Below are 18429 nucleotides of genomic sequence, written 5' to 3' on the forward strand. Positions count from 1 at the left end.
GGGCTGGGGATATGCATGCATATATATCTAAACATACACGCACGCATATATATATATATATATATATATATATACATACATACATACACACACACACACACATATATATGCATGCATATATATATATATACATATATAGCACATATACACATATATATATTTATATACATATATATGTGTTCCCAGACTTACACGGTACTCTCTTCTACCTGGAAGTGTGTATAAATATATATATATATATATATATGCATCTATATATATATATATATATATACACACATACACATATATATATACACACACACAGAGAGAGAGAGAGAGAGAGAGAGAGAGAATAGCACATATATTAATATATTGGTCCTTGCAAGTGTTATTGCTGCTCATAGCTGCTTATACCCTGCTAATGTGCAATGCTAGCTCTTCTCAGTTAGTCAGAGAGTCTGCCTGAATCAGAGAGAGAGAGAGAGAGAGAGAACGAACATATAACAATCATTTTGGATATCCTTTCCAAATAAAATGGTCTAATTTTGTTTTCTCAGTTCCCAAATTGTTTATCTTACAAAAACTGGTTTAAATCCAGTGACACATAGGGTGGCAAAAAACATAGCTACTGATGCGGTCAAACAAAGTATAAGCACCAAAAATTTGATTAACTTATCACAATGGACTTATGCTGAAGTGAGACATGCGTCATCAATAATACTAGCAGACAACAATGGTCCTCTACCTGTCAGCTGGATTCCATATTAAAATATCAAATATAGAGTACTGTAAAATGTTTGTTAGATTCCAGACATACGAACAGTTCCTATGAATTTAATTTGTATTTCAAATTTATATTTAAAAAGAAAAATCAAGTTAATTTTGCTTGATATTAATTACATTGTTCAAAAGTATATACTCTATTTTTTTCTATTTGTGGCAGGAAGATGGTAGGAAGCATTTCTCCCATCTTTCACATCCCTTCCCCTTTATAGTCCAGCCAATGAAACAATAATTTTTGTTAGGGCCATGCATTAGTTTGGGAGAGGGAAAGAAAGCTGCGATCTTTGGCCCTAAACAAAAATTATTTTTGCATTGGCACTTATAGCCTCTGCCTGAGAAACAGAAGCCAAGTCCAGAAATTGAATCTGGGACTCTTATTTGGCAGTGCACAATGCTGCCACAGGGCTTTTGTGCTGGTCCAATTGTTCTACCTTGTAGTCTTCTCTGGCATGAGCTCCTCGACTTTCTTTCCGTGCTTCAGCACCATAAATAGTCTGTAGTGCACATAACATCAAATTTTGCAGCTCCAAAGTCTCTACTAAATCTGAATTCCATACAATACCTACATAAAACAGAATCATATTATGAAAACAGTTATCTGTTTAAAAAAAGAAATATGTCTCAGTTATTTAACCAGGAAGTAAATTAATTATTTCAGCAATCTAAATTAATACAGTTACTGTCATGTAGTACATTTTATATTAAAGGAAAACATCTTTAGGGCTGATATTCAAAAGTATTTATTCTGATAACTTTTTAGTTACCTGGATAAATGCTGATGTCTGAATGACTGCCACTTACCCAGCTAAAATTTAGCCTGATAGCATAGGGGCACTTTTGGGGGCCTTTTAGGGCGAAGCTGAATTAGCTAAATAACTTATTTGGCAAACTCAGATATTTGGAATTAGCTGATTAAGCTATTTGGTTAACTTTAAACTTAGCCATGGGAACATACTAAATTAATCGATAATGTATTCCCGTATAACTTTAAGCTAATGTGGCAATTTGAAGAATATAGCCATATAAGCGGTGATAGACAAAAAAAACCCAACAAAACAGTAAAAAAATAAAACCAAGGTTAAGCCTCCTTACCTCCAAGCGATGATGAGTTTAAGGACAGCGGGCCTGTGTCCCCCACCCCCTTAAGTTTCAAAAATTTTTTAAAACTGTGGTGGGCCAAAAGGTCTGAGGGACGTGATCCCCCCTCCCCCCAATCGACTAGTGTAAAATTAGAGTGTGCCACTCCAATCCCCCCCTCCTCATTATACCACTGCAAGCCAATCAAAATCTCCTGGGGCACTCTGTAAGTGTCCCAGTTGCCAAGACTGCAGTACAAGTGTCCCATTCCCAGCAGCATCATGTGTTGCCTTGAGATCTTCCCACTAACTGGAGCGGCCCCAGCAGCTAGGCTCTTTATAGGGTGCTGCAGGAGTGCAAGAGGTGGGACTGACGGGGTGAGGAAGGGGTGAGGAAGGGGTGAGGAAGGGGTAGGAGGGTTGTGGAGGCATTCAATTTTACACTAGTGAATTCTCCTGGGAGGGAGGGGGCTTTGGGCGGCAGATGGAGATGGAGCAAACTGACATCACAGTATATACATCTCTGCAGTGACATCAGCCTGACAGTATTCTCTTCAAAAGCAACTGTGGAAAGACTAGCAAAAAACTTGATTAAAAACAGATAACCATTTCAATTCTTGGCTAACAGGCAATACTGAGCTCAGATAAGAATGTAATAACATTAGTCCAGGGCAGCAGTTCTCAACCAGTGTGTCGCCAAGCACACGCTGGCGTGTTGCCACACTTCCTGGTCCCCCGCTGACCCAGCTGCTCCCCCTGCCCCAGCAAAATAGGAATTCATTCTCTGCCCGGGCTTAAAATGCTGATTGCTGGAGTCAGCAGCACTAGTAGGGTCTCTTCTTCCCACCTCCCACATGGCCCACATGGCCCAGAAGAGGAAGTGGTGTGCAGTGGCCGCACACATGGGAAGAAGAGACCATTCTAGTGTGTGCAGCATTGGCCTGAAGAAGAGCAGTGCTGTGTGGAGCAAAAGAGGAGTAATGTCAGCCCCACTGTGAATTGGAGCCCTTTCTTGAGGCTGCGAGGGCTGGAAGTGGAGGTGGGTGCTGCTGCTGCTAGAGCTGGAAGTGGAGGAGTCCACTGCTGTCGCTAGTTCGGTGGGGGAGGAGAGAGAGAGAAAGTGGGTGAGTGAGCAAGAGTATGTGTTTGAGATCCTGTGTGTGTGTGTGAGACAGTATGTATGTAAGTGAGTGATTAAGAGCCTGTATGTGTAAGAGTTTGACTGAAAACCTGTTTGTGTGAGAAAGATCACATGTGTGTGTGATTGAGAGCCTTTGTGTGTGAGAGAGATAGCATGAATATAAGTGTATAACTGAGAACCTGTATGTATAATGATAGAGATCATGTGTATGTATGATTAAGAGCCTGTGTGTATAAGTAAGAGAGAGGCCACGTGTGTTTGTGGGATTGAGAGCCGGTGTAGATGAGAGAGCATGTGAGTATGTGATTGAGAGCCTGCGTGTGAGAGAAAGAAAGCATGTGTATAAGTGTGTGGGGGTAGGGAGGGGTCTGTATTTTAATTCATAAGGCTTGCCCTCTGATTGTTTCCCAGTCATTTCCAGATCTGGAAGGATGCTTTGTTATTGAATGTTCTGTATATGGGAGGTAATTTGTTCTGGTCAATGTTTTCAGTCCTAATGAGGGACAAGAGACACATCAGGGCGAATTTTAAAAGCCCTATGCAAGTCAAAACTAGGAGATACGCACGTGACTTGGCCGCGCGGATTTTAAAAGGTCCACGGCCACACATGGATCTCCCGGGACGTGGATTTAAAAGATTTGACAAAAAGGGGTGGGACATGGTCTGAGCGGGGAATGGGCAGGCTGTGACTGCACCCATGAAGTCACTTACGCGCTCTAGCGCACTTGGGATCCCTCAACTGCGTAACCTGCTTCTGCTATGGACAGCATGTAAGTAGTGAAATAAAAAAAAAAAAAAAGGATAGTCAGTAGGGTTTTAGGGGTCAGAGCTAGCAGGTAAAAGAGAGGCAAGTTAGGTAGGGGGATTAGGAAGTCCGCTCCTTTACTGGGATGAACTGGGAGGGAACTGGAAAAAAGACCTTTTGCATCGCCGCACATACCTACTAAAATTTCTTCCCTTACTGCTCGAGATAGGATTCATGCGCGTCGATATAAAATTGTGTGCACATGTTTGCGCGGCTAGCCGATTTTATAACATGCGCGCACCAGCAAACACACGCACATTTGCGCCCGCGCGTGGCTCTTAAAATCTACCATATTAATCGGCAGCTGATTGAGACTTTGGAAAACTTTTCAATTGCTCAATATATTGTTGGAAATCTTGCTTTGACCCGGTAGTGGATAGGCCCTCTTGGGCTGGGGTGACCCATGGACTCTGAGGGCCTTAGATATTTTGATGCAGCACCTGGACCTAATGTATGTTTGGAGGGTTCAATACTCCTCAGGCAGAGATTACACATTTTTTTACCCGGGCATAATACCTACAGCTGCATTGATTTTTTCCTATGTGCTGAGGGACAGCTGATCCTGGCTGGGCCGATGGATATACTGTCTTGTCATATCTTGGACCATTACCCGATTTTGCCTTCCATGAATATTTCTCAAGTGAAGGCAACAAATAGGAAGTGGCAATTTAATACATCCCTTTTGGGTAATGACCAATTCTGTGTGATTATGTCTGAGGCTATTAAGGAGTTTCTTATGATACACTAGAGTGTAGATCAATCACCTGTGGTGCTAAAGGAGGCACTCAAGGTGGTAGCTACGGGAAAACTTATTCGCTTTGATAGACACTTGAATAAACAGAGGAATCAGAAAGAATGCTACCTGGATTATAAAATCCATAAAGCTACCTGCTCCCCTATGGTCTACAGGTCACTACAGAAATACAGGGAAGAGCTACAACACCTTCAGATTTCTGGGATAGAAAGATCCCTTGAATTCGCTTGACAAAGGATGTATGGCTATGGGAACAAGACTGGAGCTTTTTTGGCTAGGGTGCTGATGAAAAAGATTTCACAAATGCTAATCCGTGGCATTCCAGGGAAGCAGGGTTTGGTTACACATTTTGTCATGCTAAGGGAGAGTGGATTGGAAGATATCTAGATTTACGCATAGGGATAGTCCCACATTAAGTGGAACACTGATGCCAAAACAAGCATAAGGTATTTTGTCTGAACAAGTAATAAGGTAGCAAAGGAATACTATAGCTTATTAGTTGAATGGGAGAGATATTTTAACTAGAGTATAAAAATTGTTTTTCCATTACACAAGCAGCTGTTTTGCTTAAATGACTCTGAAGAATACATTACAGTTTAAAGATATACAAGTGCCTTGCCTGGAAAGGCAATGATGTGAATGTGCACGTGACTCAGGCACAGTATCTTGTTGAGGGGGAGGGGTAGTTGAACTCTAAGAACAAAGAAACATTAGCCACGTGTGGCTGTAGTTTAGGACTGCTTGAACAAAGAAATACTTACCCTGCATGCCTGTGTTCTGCATATTATAAATTCCCATTACCAACCCCAAATTCCTCGATACAGAGGGAAGCAAATGCTCAATGATATATCTGACCTCGACATTATGCTCCCAGATGAATAACTTGACTGCCACTGCTGGATACCTAGGGAGCATATTCAGGGATGTGTGCAAATGTTGAAATGAACTGTAACTACTAGTTCTTTATTTACTTATTGTCTATGCATTATTTGATCTTATCTCTCTCTGCTGTTCTGTACATAAGCATGATGTTAGCAATCGTTTTTTTAATTTATTTTCTAACATGCTATAATCTCTGATATATTGCCTGTGTCACTTATTATATTCTAACCAGAACCCTTCTGTATTACACTGTTTTATAAAGTAAAAATTTCTAGTGATCGCCTGGGTCCGTGTTATCTACTTTCTCACAAAACTTCTTATCAGTGTACCAGAACTTGCTCATGAAACGCTTCAACTCTATGGAGATTAATAACATTTTCAGAGAGTTTTACACAGAGTTATATTCTGCTCATGAGGAATGTAGTCTAGAGGAGATAAATGACTACTTGGGGAGGATACAGCAACCCTGGATTATCTGATATACGTGGTCCAGTTAGTGCCCCCATAACAGCTGCTGAGATCCTGAAAGCTATGGCGGAACTCCCGAATGGGAAGTGCCCAGGACCTGATGTGTTCTCTTTGGATTTTTATTAAAGATTCTCTCAAGAGCTGGCTCCTATTTTGTTGGAAGTGTTTATTCATTTGCAATAATCCCCTGAAATCAAGAACATTCTTCTAGATACCATTATAGTGCTTATACATAAAAAAAGGATGTGAGAAGTTGGATTCCAGTTCATACCATCCAATTTCTTTTCTGAATCTTGATGTTAAGATTTTGGCCAAGGTGTATCAATTCAGATTGGAAAAGCTGATGAAATGCTTGATCCATCCCAACCAGACTGTTTTTTCCCAAGGGATGATTTTTGACTGTTAATACCCATTGATTGTGTAATATCTGCCTCTTGCTGAAAAGGAAAAACTGGCAGGGATGGTGGTGGCCATAAATGTGGAAAAGGCTTTGAATATGCTTAGATGGCATTTTCCATTTTCTGCTCTAGAGAAGTTTGGCATCCCATTTCAGTTTTGTGCTTAGGTGTGAGTCTTGTACTATCAGCCTAAGGCCCAAGTGCTTACTAATGGCTCTATGTCGGATCCATTCTTTATCTTTAGTGGTACTAGACAGAGATACCCACTGTCCCCTCTACAGTTTGATCTAGCAATTGAGGCTCTGGCACAGAAAATATGGGTGTGTCCAATTGTGGCAGGTTTCAGAGCTGAAAGCACCGAGCATGTCATCTCCTTGTATGCAGACGATGTGGTGTTTTTTTCTTTTGGACCCTAAGGCTTCAGGATTCAGGCTACTGATGCTAACTGAATACTGTAGGATGCTGGGTTACAAAATTAACTTTAGCAAATATGAAATGATGCCCATAGAAATGGTGACTGTGAGCAATATACCAAAAAGAGTCAAGGGACCCTTGACTCTGGTACCGCCTCAAAGAATTAAGGGAAGTACAATTCTTTGAGTTTTAAGAAAAACATAAAAAGTTAAAAATTTCTTTGCAAAAGCTGGACTGATGGACCTATGATTAAAAAGGACCCACAATGGTGTGAAACACACTTGTAGCACCGTGGGTGCTATGAAGGTCCCAAATTCATAAATAAATTGTGTGGAAATATTAATCTGAAAAAACTATAGCACCAATACTATAAAAAACAAAAAATTGTGATACAACGTATTTTTCTTTGAAGATTTCAATTACCAAAATATTGATTGGGTAAATGTAACATCAGGACTTGCTAGAGACAAAGTTCCTGGATGTAATAAATGACTGCTTCATGGAGCAATTGGTTCAGGAACCAACAAGAAAGGCAACTATTTTAGATTTAATTCTTAGTGGAATGCAGGATTTCGTGAGAGAGGTAACAGTGGTGGGGCCACTTGGCAATAGTGATCATAACATGATCAAATTAAACTAATAACTGGAAGGGGGACAATAAGTAAATCTACAGCTCTAACACTAAACTTTCAAAAGGGAAACTTTGATAAAATGAGGAAAACAGAAAAAAACTGAAAGGTGCAGCTGCAAAGGTTAAAAGTGTTCAACAAGCATGGACATTGTTTAAAAATACAATCCTAGAGGCGCAGTCCAGATGTATTCCATGCATTAAGAAAGATGGAAGGAAGGCAAAACGATTACAGTCATGCTTAAAAGGTGAGGTGAAAGAGGCTATTTTAGCCAAAAAAAATCCTTCAAAAATTGGAAGAAGGATCAATCTGAAGAAAATAGGATAAAACATAAGCATTGTCAAGTTAAGTGTAAAACATTGATAAGGCAGGCTAAGAGAGAATTTGAAATGAAGTTGGCCATAGAGGCAAAAACTCATAATAAAAACTTTTAAAATATATCCGAAGCAAGAAACCTGTGATGGAGTCGGTTGGACCATTAGATGACAGAGAGGTGCAAGGGGCTCTTAGGAAAGATAAGGCCCTTGCAGAAAGTCTAAATGAGTTCTTTGCTTCCGTGTTTACTAATGAGGATGTTGGGGAGATACCAGTTCCGGAGATGGTTTTCAAGGGTGATGAGTAGCTTGCTTATTACGGCGGTTACTACCCCAAACCAATTAGCTAGATACTTCACTTAGATGCAGCTCCAGCACTGCTGTCTGTATCAATGGTGGGGGTGGAAGGGAATTGGAACCAAAAAGTTACCAATAAGGGCCCTGACCTCAGCGGTCAGAGTAACAGATAAGTATTAAAACAAATAGGTGTGAAAGCTTGCTGGGCAGACTGGATGGGTCGTTTGGTCTTCTTCTGCCGTCACTTCTATGTTTCTATGAATGGTCAGCAGAAAAAGGGAGTGATATTCTCCTGATAAGCCCCTGGTGAGATCTTGTATGGAAAACTGCATATAGTTCTGGAGACCTCAATTACCTGACCTTTCTTTTTTTTTTTTCTTTATGAGTTTTACAAATTATGACAAGAAATACATCTTGAAAAGAAAATACAGAGAAATTATAATTCCATCAATATAAGAAAACCTTTCCAGTATAGAATTACCTTCTGCTGGCCTGCCAGCATGAGTCTTCCCTAAACCCTGCATTATTGCAGCAATTAGGAGCTATTTGCACGGAGCTGAGTCTATTGGATGGTGCATGGGTAGCTCACGCTCTGGATCGCACGAGGCAGAGATATTTTGAGGGCTCCAACAAAGCTGGACAAGTTTTGGCCTGCCAGTTAAAGCATCGTGCCATCCAGAATAATATTGCCAAGGTTCAGACCTCAGAGGGCCGCTATGTGACTGCCACCCCAGAAATCAGAGGGTGTTTCACTAAATTCTATGAGAATCTTTATAGGAGGGATGATAATATATCAGCTCCGTCTATCGAACAGTATCTCCAAACACTGACGCTCCCTGGGCTGACTGATGGTCAACAGGCGATACTTGAAGCACCTATTACTCAAGTTGAGGTACAGGAGGCTACTCATGACCTGAAAGCTGGCACCAGGCCTTGACGGCTTTACGGGAACTTACTACAAGAAATGTAGTGCAAATATTGTTATCCCCCTTACGAATTTTTTTAACAGCTTAAGGGAAGGGGATCAATTGCCTCCTCACACTAACGTAGCGGGCATTACGGTTCTAGCTAAACCCGGGAGGGATCCCTCACAATGCAGTTCATACCGCCCAATATCTCTTATTAACCTTGACTTAAAGATATTGGTGAAGGTATTGGCAGCATGTCTTAATTTGGTGCTCTCTGGGTTGGTTCACAAGGATCAAGTTGGCTTTATTCCCCAAAGAATGGCGGCAGATAACGTACGCAAAGTTACGGATGCATTATGGTGGGCTAAGCAGTGGAACATACCGCTTTTACTGTTAGCGATTGACGCAGAAAAAGCGTTCGACCTTGTGCATTGGGAGTTTCTTTTTGCCACATTACGGAAGAAGCACTTTGGGCATATATTCATTCAATGGATTCAAGCCCTTTACCATAATCCAACTGCTCGCATAAAGGTTAATGGGGGATAAGGGAGTACATTCCCGGTGCAACAGGGGACAAGACAGGGGTGTCCATTGTCGCCCCTGCTGTTTGCCCTTTTTTTGGAGCCATTCGCTACAAGGGTGCGGGCATCTGACAAGATCACTGGGGTGCAGCTAGAGGATTTGCATCTAAAATTGTCCCTTTTTGTGGATGATATTCTTATGACAGTCTCCAACCCCACTGTCTCATTACCGGAGATTACATCTGAAATTAAAGTGTTTAGTGTGGTTTCTGGCTTCAAAATTAATCTAGATAAATCGGAGTTACTTAATGTGTCAGTTGCGGAAGATACTGTGCGTGACCTCCGACAGCATTATCCATTCAAGGTGGCCACAGATTCCATTAAATATTTGGGGGTTCATGTCGGGGCCAACACTAATGACTTGTACAGCCTTAACTGTGTCCCATTAATCCGGAATATACGAAAGGATATCCAGGCGTGGGACCGGGGGCGACACTCATGGTTGGGGCGCATCGCCATAGTGATATATATATATAGTGGTATATATTACCTATATTTTTATATCTGTTTATTACATTATCTGTATACCTCAGCTCTGCTTTACTGCATTCTTGGCAAAAGATATTATTTGACTTTATCTGGTGCAAGTGACTCCCGCGGATATCACGTTATTTACTTTATCTGCTAAGGGACAGGGGAGGACTTGGAATGCCTAACTTAGAATGGTATTATGTGGCGGCACAACTTATTACCATTCCGGATTGTCACAGGGTGGCATCTGCAAAACAGTGGGTGTACCTGGCCGAGCATATCATGGGACATATGCCACTTTCTGCTATGGTCTGGCAACCCCGCTCTACCTGGGATGGTGTAGGTACTCTCCCTCTCTCCCTGGATACGATTATGCGAATATGGGCCAAATGGAAGAAATATGTGATAGGAGAACACATGTATTTTTATTCTACCCATGTCGCCCACCTTGGTAACTTTCCCACTGGGCGCAGTAACCCGATATTCCAGGGCTGGCGAGATAGGGTTCTCACCAAGTTGGAACACTTTCTGGGGGGCGGCGCTGCGTTGACTTGGCCCCAATTACGTGGTGCATACCAGCTGCCTCTTAAGGATTTCTTAGCAGGCCATCAGATCTACCATTTTTTACATACCGCTGCTGTGGCTTCCTCTTTGGCTAAAGGGAAAACGCTATTTGAACATTACTGCGATGATATTAATAAGAAAAGGGGGATGGTTTCCAAATTATATGTCCTATTGCTAGGGGTTGAAATCCAACTGTTCCCTCATATGCAGGCCTGGGAGAGGGATCTGGACCATGTCATTAATGCTGAGGAGTATCACAATTGTATCTGGCAGCGAGGAAGTGTTCCTCGCTGCCACAATTGTATCTGGCAGCGAGGAAGTGTTCTGTTTCAGCCACTCTACAGGAGAACTGTTACAAGATGATCACCCGGTGGTATTTAACCCCTCAACTATTGCATAGGCACTATCCAGTGACTCATGCTGGCATGAATGTGGGTCTCTTGGAACTTTTTTTCATTTGTGGTGGTCCTGCCCCAGGTGCTCCTGCTGTGGACTCAAGTGGCACAATGGTTGGAACACATTTTAAATGTATAAGATCTCCTGAACGCTGGTTTCATGTTACTCCACTTGCCACATAGGGAAATGACCATGCCACAAGCATTATTATGTCAACAAGTGTTTATTGCTACAGGGCTGGTTATAGCAAGCCACTGGAAACAAACAACCACCCCTTCCCTCAAGCACATTCAACAAAAAGTACACTACTTCTGCAAGATGGTGGCGATTACTGCGGAATTACACAAATCCACCGCACTTTTCAGGGAGACCTGGCAACCATTCTTGGACTGGGCAAAAACAGTTGATTCATAGAGGAGCTTTGTCATGGGACGTTGATTCTGTAAATGCTTGCGGACCATTTTGCACTTCTGTATCCCACTCTGTTGCATACTTTGAGTTGCGATACTACTGTATTGTTCTTGGTGAGCTCATGGTAAGGGGGAACGGGAGGGGGGGAGGATGGGGTAGAGGGTATTGAGGGGGAGTAAGGGTGATCTGGTTGAAAATGTTGAAAGACTGTTTCTTGACACAGTAGTGTTCTATATATTCTTTGCTTGTTTCTTTTTCAACTTAATAAAATTATAAATTGAAAAAAAAAAATTACCTTCTTAAATTTCTTTATATAAAGTCCTCTAATGGGGAGGGAGCGGTTATACTCAACCTTAAGAAAGCAAATGTTGCTTACCTGTAACAGGTGTTCTCACAGAACAGCAGGATGTTAGTCCTCACATATGGGTGACATCACAGGATAGAGCCCAATCGTGGAACACTTTTGTCAAAGTTTCCAGAACTTTGACTGGCCTCTACTGGGCATGCCCAGCATGGCACTAATCCTGCAGCCAGCAGGGGTCCCCCTTCAGTCTTGTTTAAAAGCTACAGGCAGTGCCGAAAAATAAAATAAGAAAACGTTACGAACCCAACACCGCGGGGCAATGGGCAGGTTTCGTGAGGACTAACATCCTGCTGTCCTGTGAGAACACCTGTTACAGGTAAGCAACATTTGCTTTCTCACAGGACAAGCAGGATGGTAGTCCTCACATATGGGTGAGTACCAAGCTGAGGATGTCCGAGAAATGCACCAAATGTACCCAGGTGTGCAAAGCACTAGGACTGGGATAAAATTTGGTCGAGGACATCCTGAACCCTAACGGGCAGGCGGAAGGGTGTTGGTACATCATGTTGTAAACAGGTTACGAAGGACAGACTGGCCGAAGATGGAATCTTGTCTTCCGACTTTGTCCAACCAATAGTGGGCTGCAAAGGTGTGGAGAGAACTCCAAGTAGCAGCCCTACAAATGTCAGGAAGTGGCACCGATCGTAGATGTGCTACTGAAGTCGACATGGCCCTCAGAGTGTGCAAGGTCTTGAAATGGAATGCCTGCTTGCTGATAGCAAACGGATATGCAGTCCGCCAACCAGAAGGAGAGAATCTGCTTACCCACAGGCTTCCCTAACTTGTTAGGATGGAAAGAGACAAACAATTGAGTGCTTTCCCTTTGGGCAGCTGTACGGTCTAGGTAGAAAGCTATAGCCCTTTTACAGTCAAGGGTATGCAAAGCCTATTCTCCTGGATTGGAATGGGGCCTGGGAAAAAAGGTAGGTAGTATGATGGATTGATTGAGATGAAAATCCGAAACTACCTTGGGTAAGAATTTAGGGTGAGTGCGGAGTACTGCCCGGTCCTGCAGAAGTTTAGTGTAAGGCGGATAGGTAACTAGGGCCTGTAATTTACTAACTCTGCGAGCTGAAGTGTTTGCCAAAAGGAAAATCACTTTCCATGTGAGATATCGAAAGTCACAGGAGTGAAGAGGCTCGAATGGTGGTTTCATGAGCTGACCCAAAACCAGGTTAAGGTCCCAGGAAGGGGCCGGAGGATGCAGTGGAGGCTTGAGGTGAATCAAGTCTTTGAGAAAACGTGTTACAAGGGGTTGTACTGATATAGGAACATACCTGACACCTTTATGGAAGGCGGCTACCGCACTGACATGCATTCTGATGGAAGACGTTTTTAGACCTGACTCTGACAAGCGCCAGAGACAGTCCAAAAACTTTGTGACTGGACAGGTAAAGAGGTAAAGGGACTGAGAAGAGCACCATGACGTAAACCTGTTCCATTTGTAAGAGTAAGATTTTCTTGTGGAAGGCTTCCGTGAAGCAATCAAGACACGGGAAACTGGTTCAGAAAGGTTAAGTGGCTGAAAGATTAACCTTTCAACATCCATGCCGTCAGGGACAAGGATGAAGATTGGGGTGGCGGAGGCACCCGTCGTTTTGAGTGATCAGAAGCGGGTCTTTTCCCAAGGAATGTGCCAGCAAATGGAGAGATCCTGAAGTATTGGAAACCACACTTGGCGTGGCCAGTGAGGTGCTATCAGGATCATGGTTCCCTTGTCCTGACGTAACGTCACGAGAGTATTCGAGAGAAGAGGGTGGAGGGAATGCCCACAAGAGGGAGAATGTGTCTCTGGGTTGAGGGTGTTTGCTGCGAATGAGAGAGCAGAAGTTCTCTACTTTGCGGTTTTGAGGAGATACAAAGAGGTCTAATTGAGGATATCCCCATTGTTGGAAGATGCGACTCAGCTTGTCTGCCAACACATTGTCCACTCCCGGCAACCAGGTGGCCCTGAGGTACATCGAATGGGAGAGAGCTTCCGCCCATATCTGTGCAGCTTCCTGACACAGAAGGAAGGAGCCCGTGCCTCCCTGTTTGTTGATGTACCACATGGCCACCTGGTTGACCATCTGGATCAGGATAACTTGATTTGAGAGGCAATCCTCAAATGCCCTGAGAGCATATCTGATTGCTCGAAGCTCCAGGAAATGTATTTGGTGTTTGGCTTCCTCTGGAGACCAAGATCCTTGTGTCTGCAGATTGGCCACATGGGCTCCCCAGCCGAGGTTGGAAGCATCGGTGGTGAGAGTTAATTGAGGGTCTGGAGCCTGAAAGGGCAAGCCTTGGAGGAGATTGTTCTGACTTTTCCACCAGGCAAGAGACTGACTGAGTGAGTCGGTTACATGGACAATGGTCGACAGGGGCTGAATGCTTTGAGTCCATTGTGACCGTAGAGTCCACTGCATGACTCTCATGGCCAAACAGGCCATTGGTGTGACTTGCACTGAGGACGCCATGTGTGCAGTCGCGGAGTGCTGAGACTGCAGCTGATGCACAAGAGACACGAGAGTGAGAGCTCGCTTTCGAGGTAGAAAAGCCTTTGCCTGCAAGGTGTCCAAGTCTGCCCCACTGAACGACAAGTTTTGAGATGGGACTAAAGAGGATTTTTTGTAATTGATGAGAAATCCTAATGAAATTAGGCTCCCTGCACCGATGAAGGTGGGGAATGCCTTGGTGACCTGGTCACAGAGGAGGAAGGGGCCTTCTCTGGACGGGATTTCTTTGTTGGTGGCTCTGTCGACGCTGATGCCTTGCCTGGATCAGCGGACTGAGCCTTCCAATGTCAGTGTCGATGCTTTTCACGGTCCTTCTGAGGTGTTCTCCTCGGTCCTTCTCCTGAGGTTCTCCTCGGTCCTTCTCCTGAGGTTCTCCTCGGTCCTTCTCCTGAGGTGATGAGGAAAATGTCGACACCTTTGGAGTAGTCGATGCCGGTCGGGTCGCACCGGTGTCCTGCTGCTGGCAAGAGGTCAATGGCACCGGCTCAGTTGAAGTCGAAGCGGTCAATGGACTCGAGGGTTTTGAATGAAAAAGAAACTCCGTCTTTTCTAAGTGGGCTTTACGGCCCTTCAGCGTCATTTGGGCACATTTGGTGCAAGTTAGGGTATCATGGCCGGACCCCAAGCACAATACACAAACTCTATGTGGGTCTGTGATGGACATTGTCCGAGGATAATCAGGGCACCGACGAAAACCCAATGCCATGGCTTCGACAAACATTTAGCCATGGTGCGGTCAATGGCCGGTAGGCCCCGAAGGGAAAACTCGACGGGAATCGACCGCAACAAGGGTAAAGCCTTACCTTTCGACCGCGGAGTACGGATATCGATAGGGGGACCTCTATGGGATAGAATTTTTTGAAAATTTTTAAAGAAGTTCCGTGAGGAAAATTCCTGTCAGGAATCTCTAGAGAGCTCCTTAACCCGCGTGGCTACTGCTGCAGGGAAAAAAAAAGAGACTGAAGGGGGACCCCAGTGCTATGCTGGGCATGCCCAGTAGGTGCCAGTCAAAGTTCCAGAAACTTTGACAAAAGTGTTCCATGATTGGGCTCCATCCTGTGATGTCACCCATATGTGAGGTCTACCATCCTGCTTGTCCTGTGAGAATAGGAGCTTTTTTCGTAAGTGATTGGGCATTTATTAAAATCACAGATATCAATAAGCAATTAGGAATAAAAATGTTCTGAATAGGTTTTATGATTTTAAGATAACTTTTTTTTATAGGCATAGTTTTGGTGCGAACCCTGAAGAAAGCTTTACCATAAAGGACTTGAATGTTTTCTAAGGCCATAATGAAGTTGAGGGAGATATTGAAACAGTAGAATAAGCAATCAATAATGCTGAAGTGCCATCATCTTTTTCTAAGATGGTCCACAGTGCCTCCTCCTTTTCACACTTCCCATGCATTTCATTTGCTTTTACAAATTTTGACATAAAGAGCTACTCCTCTCCTTTTTTGTCATCTTTATATATCCTAAACAGGTTATAGCCCAGTATGACTGTATCCCATTCATGAGATTCAATGAACCACATTTGTTGAATGAACAGCAACATTATCTAAGTCTACCTCTACTATTAGGTCTTATAAATCTGGAACTTTACTGCCTAGACTATGAGCCTTTGTGCTCATAGCTTACCATCTGTTTCTTCTTTGTTATTATTTATTATTTTATTATTTAACACTTTTCTATACCGACCTTCATGAAAAATTTCATATCAGATCGGTTTACATGTAACAAAGGGTATAACTTAAACAAGAACAATTCACTAGAAGCGGAAGTTACATATAACAAGGGTAGATACCTTGGAGGCTAGGCTAGTCAGAGGTAAAGGACAGTGTAACTGAAGAGAACTAGAAAAGGCAATGAAACAAAAGAAACGGCGGCTTAATTATAATGTCTAAACATGGCGGGGCGTTTGCTTGTTGATCCTCCTGGTTTCTTCTTCAACCTGATGACTCGGGTTATTTTCCAGACCTAAAATGTGCTAGTCAGGGATGGCATTCCTATTCTATCAACTTCCATCTGCCACCCCTGTCTTCTAGTTTAAATATGTTATCAGTACCTTGCAAAGATTCAAGTAAAAGAAAACAATAAATGAATAAGATTAATGGACCCTTGTTGCTGTGGGGAGGCTGGCTCAATCTATGGGGGAGGCCCTGTAGGCCCTTACCAACATTGCAGAGCAATGCAGGAGCTTCACGTATACCAACCCCTTTCCCCTTGGGTGGAGACCCTGAGTTCTAGGGGCCAGCAGATCTTAGGTGAGAGTCTCTACTGAAGTGGTGTAGGTGCAAGTTCAGGGCTAGACTAGGGTCAGGGGCCAGCAGCAAGCTGGAATGATCAATGTCCAGGCAAGGGTCAAGAGCAGGTAGCGAACAAGAGAGGTCAAAGGTCCAGGCTAGGGTCAGATCCAGAATTTCACTCCAAGGGCAGGCAGGGAGGCAAGGTTGGACAAGGCTGGGCTAGAGAGACGAGGCAAGACTGGAACACAGGAGCAGGAGTATCAACACACACTACACTAAATAGTGTAGCCAACCCGTTGCTGAGGCAATGTTAGGGTGCGCGGCTAGGCCTTAAGAACTCAGCCATGTAACGTCATCTGGAGGCACTGGCTGCCCTAATTCCCACTTCAGACTCCTTAAGAGTTGGTGCAGCGTGCGCAAACACCTAGGGCCAGTCTGCAGAGAAGAGAGGATGAGGCACTGGCATCTTGCTGCAATGAGCTCGCCATGTGTATCCCAGATGGCAAAGAGGTGAGTGCTGCCAGTTGTGGGTGGCTCCTGCAACTGGCAATGTAACAAAATGCAAAAACATTTTCAGTAGTATCTATCATTAGCTTACCCACTTGATTCGGTAGAGGAACTAAATTTGCCTTGGTTCTCTATTTATATCATCCTGGAATGTTTTCTTATTACAATTTATTATTCTTTATTAAATGCATCTCAATTTATAACCTACTTTTATCCTTCTAAGCTTGTGCTATTTGTCTATATATGTTCTTAGCATTTCAGCCCTTTTTCAGATTCTTGCTTGAATTTCAGTCTTTAAAGAACAGTAGTTTAGCAAACTTGTCTCTTAGTATTCTATCCTTCTTACAGATTCAGATAGTTTTCTCTTGTGCCCTTAGCATGGTTTCTCAAAGTAACAATCAGATTTCTTAACATCCTCTCTTAATTAGGCTAGCATCCCACAGGATCTTTGTAGTTGGATTTTTAGATTTAATTATTTGCCTTTCCAAACCAGATTTTAAGATGAGTTGCATTTAGGCACAGTGTTAGGAAGCTTTTACATTTTTTTCCATGAAGCTGTCATCACTGCACGGTGAAAATCACATTGACTAGACTTGTAAAAATTAATATATGGGTACTGACATGACAGAATATGTTGAAATGCTAGAATGCAATCCAAAAGTAAAAAAGTATGTCGAGTTCAGCCTTAAGTTTTGTTCCTGTCTTCTGGGCTCAATTTACAAGAAATCATATGCTTTAGAAGAATCCCAGCTCATTAATATATATGAGATAAAATTATACTACTACCCTATTAAGAGGACGTTGTGTTAATGTCAACAAATTAGGAAACTGTTATGAATACTAACAAACTAGTTCATTAGTGTGTAAATTTGATTTAACCTATTGTGTAAACAATGATCTCTGAGATTGCTTCTGAATTACCATAGTGGTAATTTTGCATTCTCTTGCAATATTCCATAATTTATCTAATAAAAGATCTTTCTTAAACTGCCACTCTTCTTTCCAACAAGTTTTCAGAATGTATTTTGTTTCCTTGACGTTTATTGTATTTATTTATCCTGTCTTCCCTTCCCAAAGCTCTTTATTTCATAACCACTTTCACCCAGGTTATTTTACACTTTCCTTTAGGTTCCTAAACAATTCCTCCATGTTACTGAAAATAAAATCTAAAACTTCCCACAAAAGTTATTTAGAATCATAATTAAATTCTGATTCAAAATTAAACCACTGGACTGGCAGTATTATGACATAGGGGAACCTAATTGTAAGTATGTTGCAATCAGGGTATATAGGTCTCAGTAAGAATCTAAGTAAGGATGCCCTTAGTTCATGGAGACTTCATATTTTATTCTTGCTAGCAGGGGCACCCTATATTAGCTGATATAGCCACAGTAAATTACAAGAAAATTGGAGGGACCAACAAACCAAATTCATAATACAGAAGTAAAAATGCTAGCACAGAACACAGCTCAAAACAATAACAAATATTCTTTATGACAAACTTCTAGCACAAATTCACTTTATAACAAACATTTGTACAGAGT

General features: G+C 42.6%; 1 protein-coding gene across 1 annotated transcript in view; it reads right to left on the reverse strand.

Moving 5' to 3' along the window:
* Nucleotides 1-18429, reverse strand: part of SDHA (succinate dehydrogenase complex flavoprotein subunit A) — a 207134-nt gene that overhangs the window by 30320 nt on the left and 158385 nt on the right. Inside the window, exon 13 of the mRNA XM_029589934.1 lies at nucleotides 1197-1327. Within this exon, the coding sequence (XP_029445794.1) occupies nucleotides 1197-1327 (131 nt within the window). The remainder of the gene's footprint in view (nucleotides 1-1196; nucleotides 1328-18429) is intronic.

This window comes from Rhinatrema bivittatum, chromosome 2 (assembly GCF_901001135.1).
Source record: "Rhinatrema bivittatum chromosome 2, aRhiBiv1.1, whole genome shotgun sequence".
Taxonomy (NCBI): domain Eukaryota; kingdom Metazoa; phylum Chordata; class Amphibia; order Gymnophiona; family Rhinatrematidae; genus Rhinatrema; species Rhinatrema bivittatum.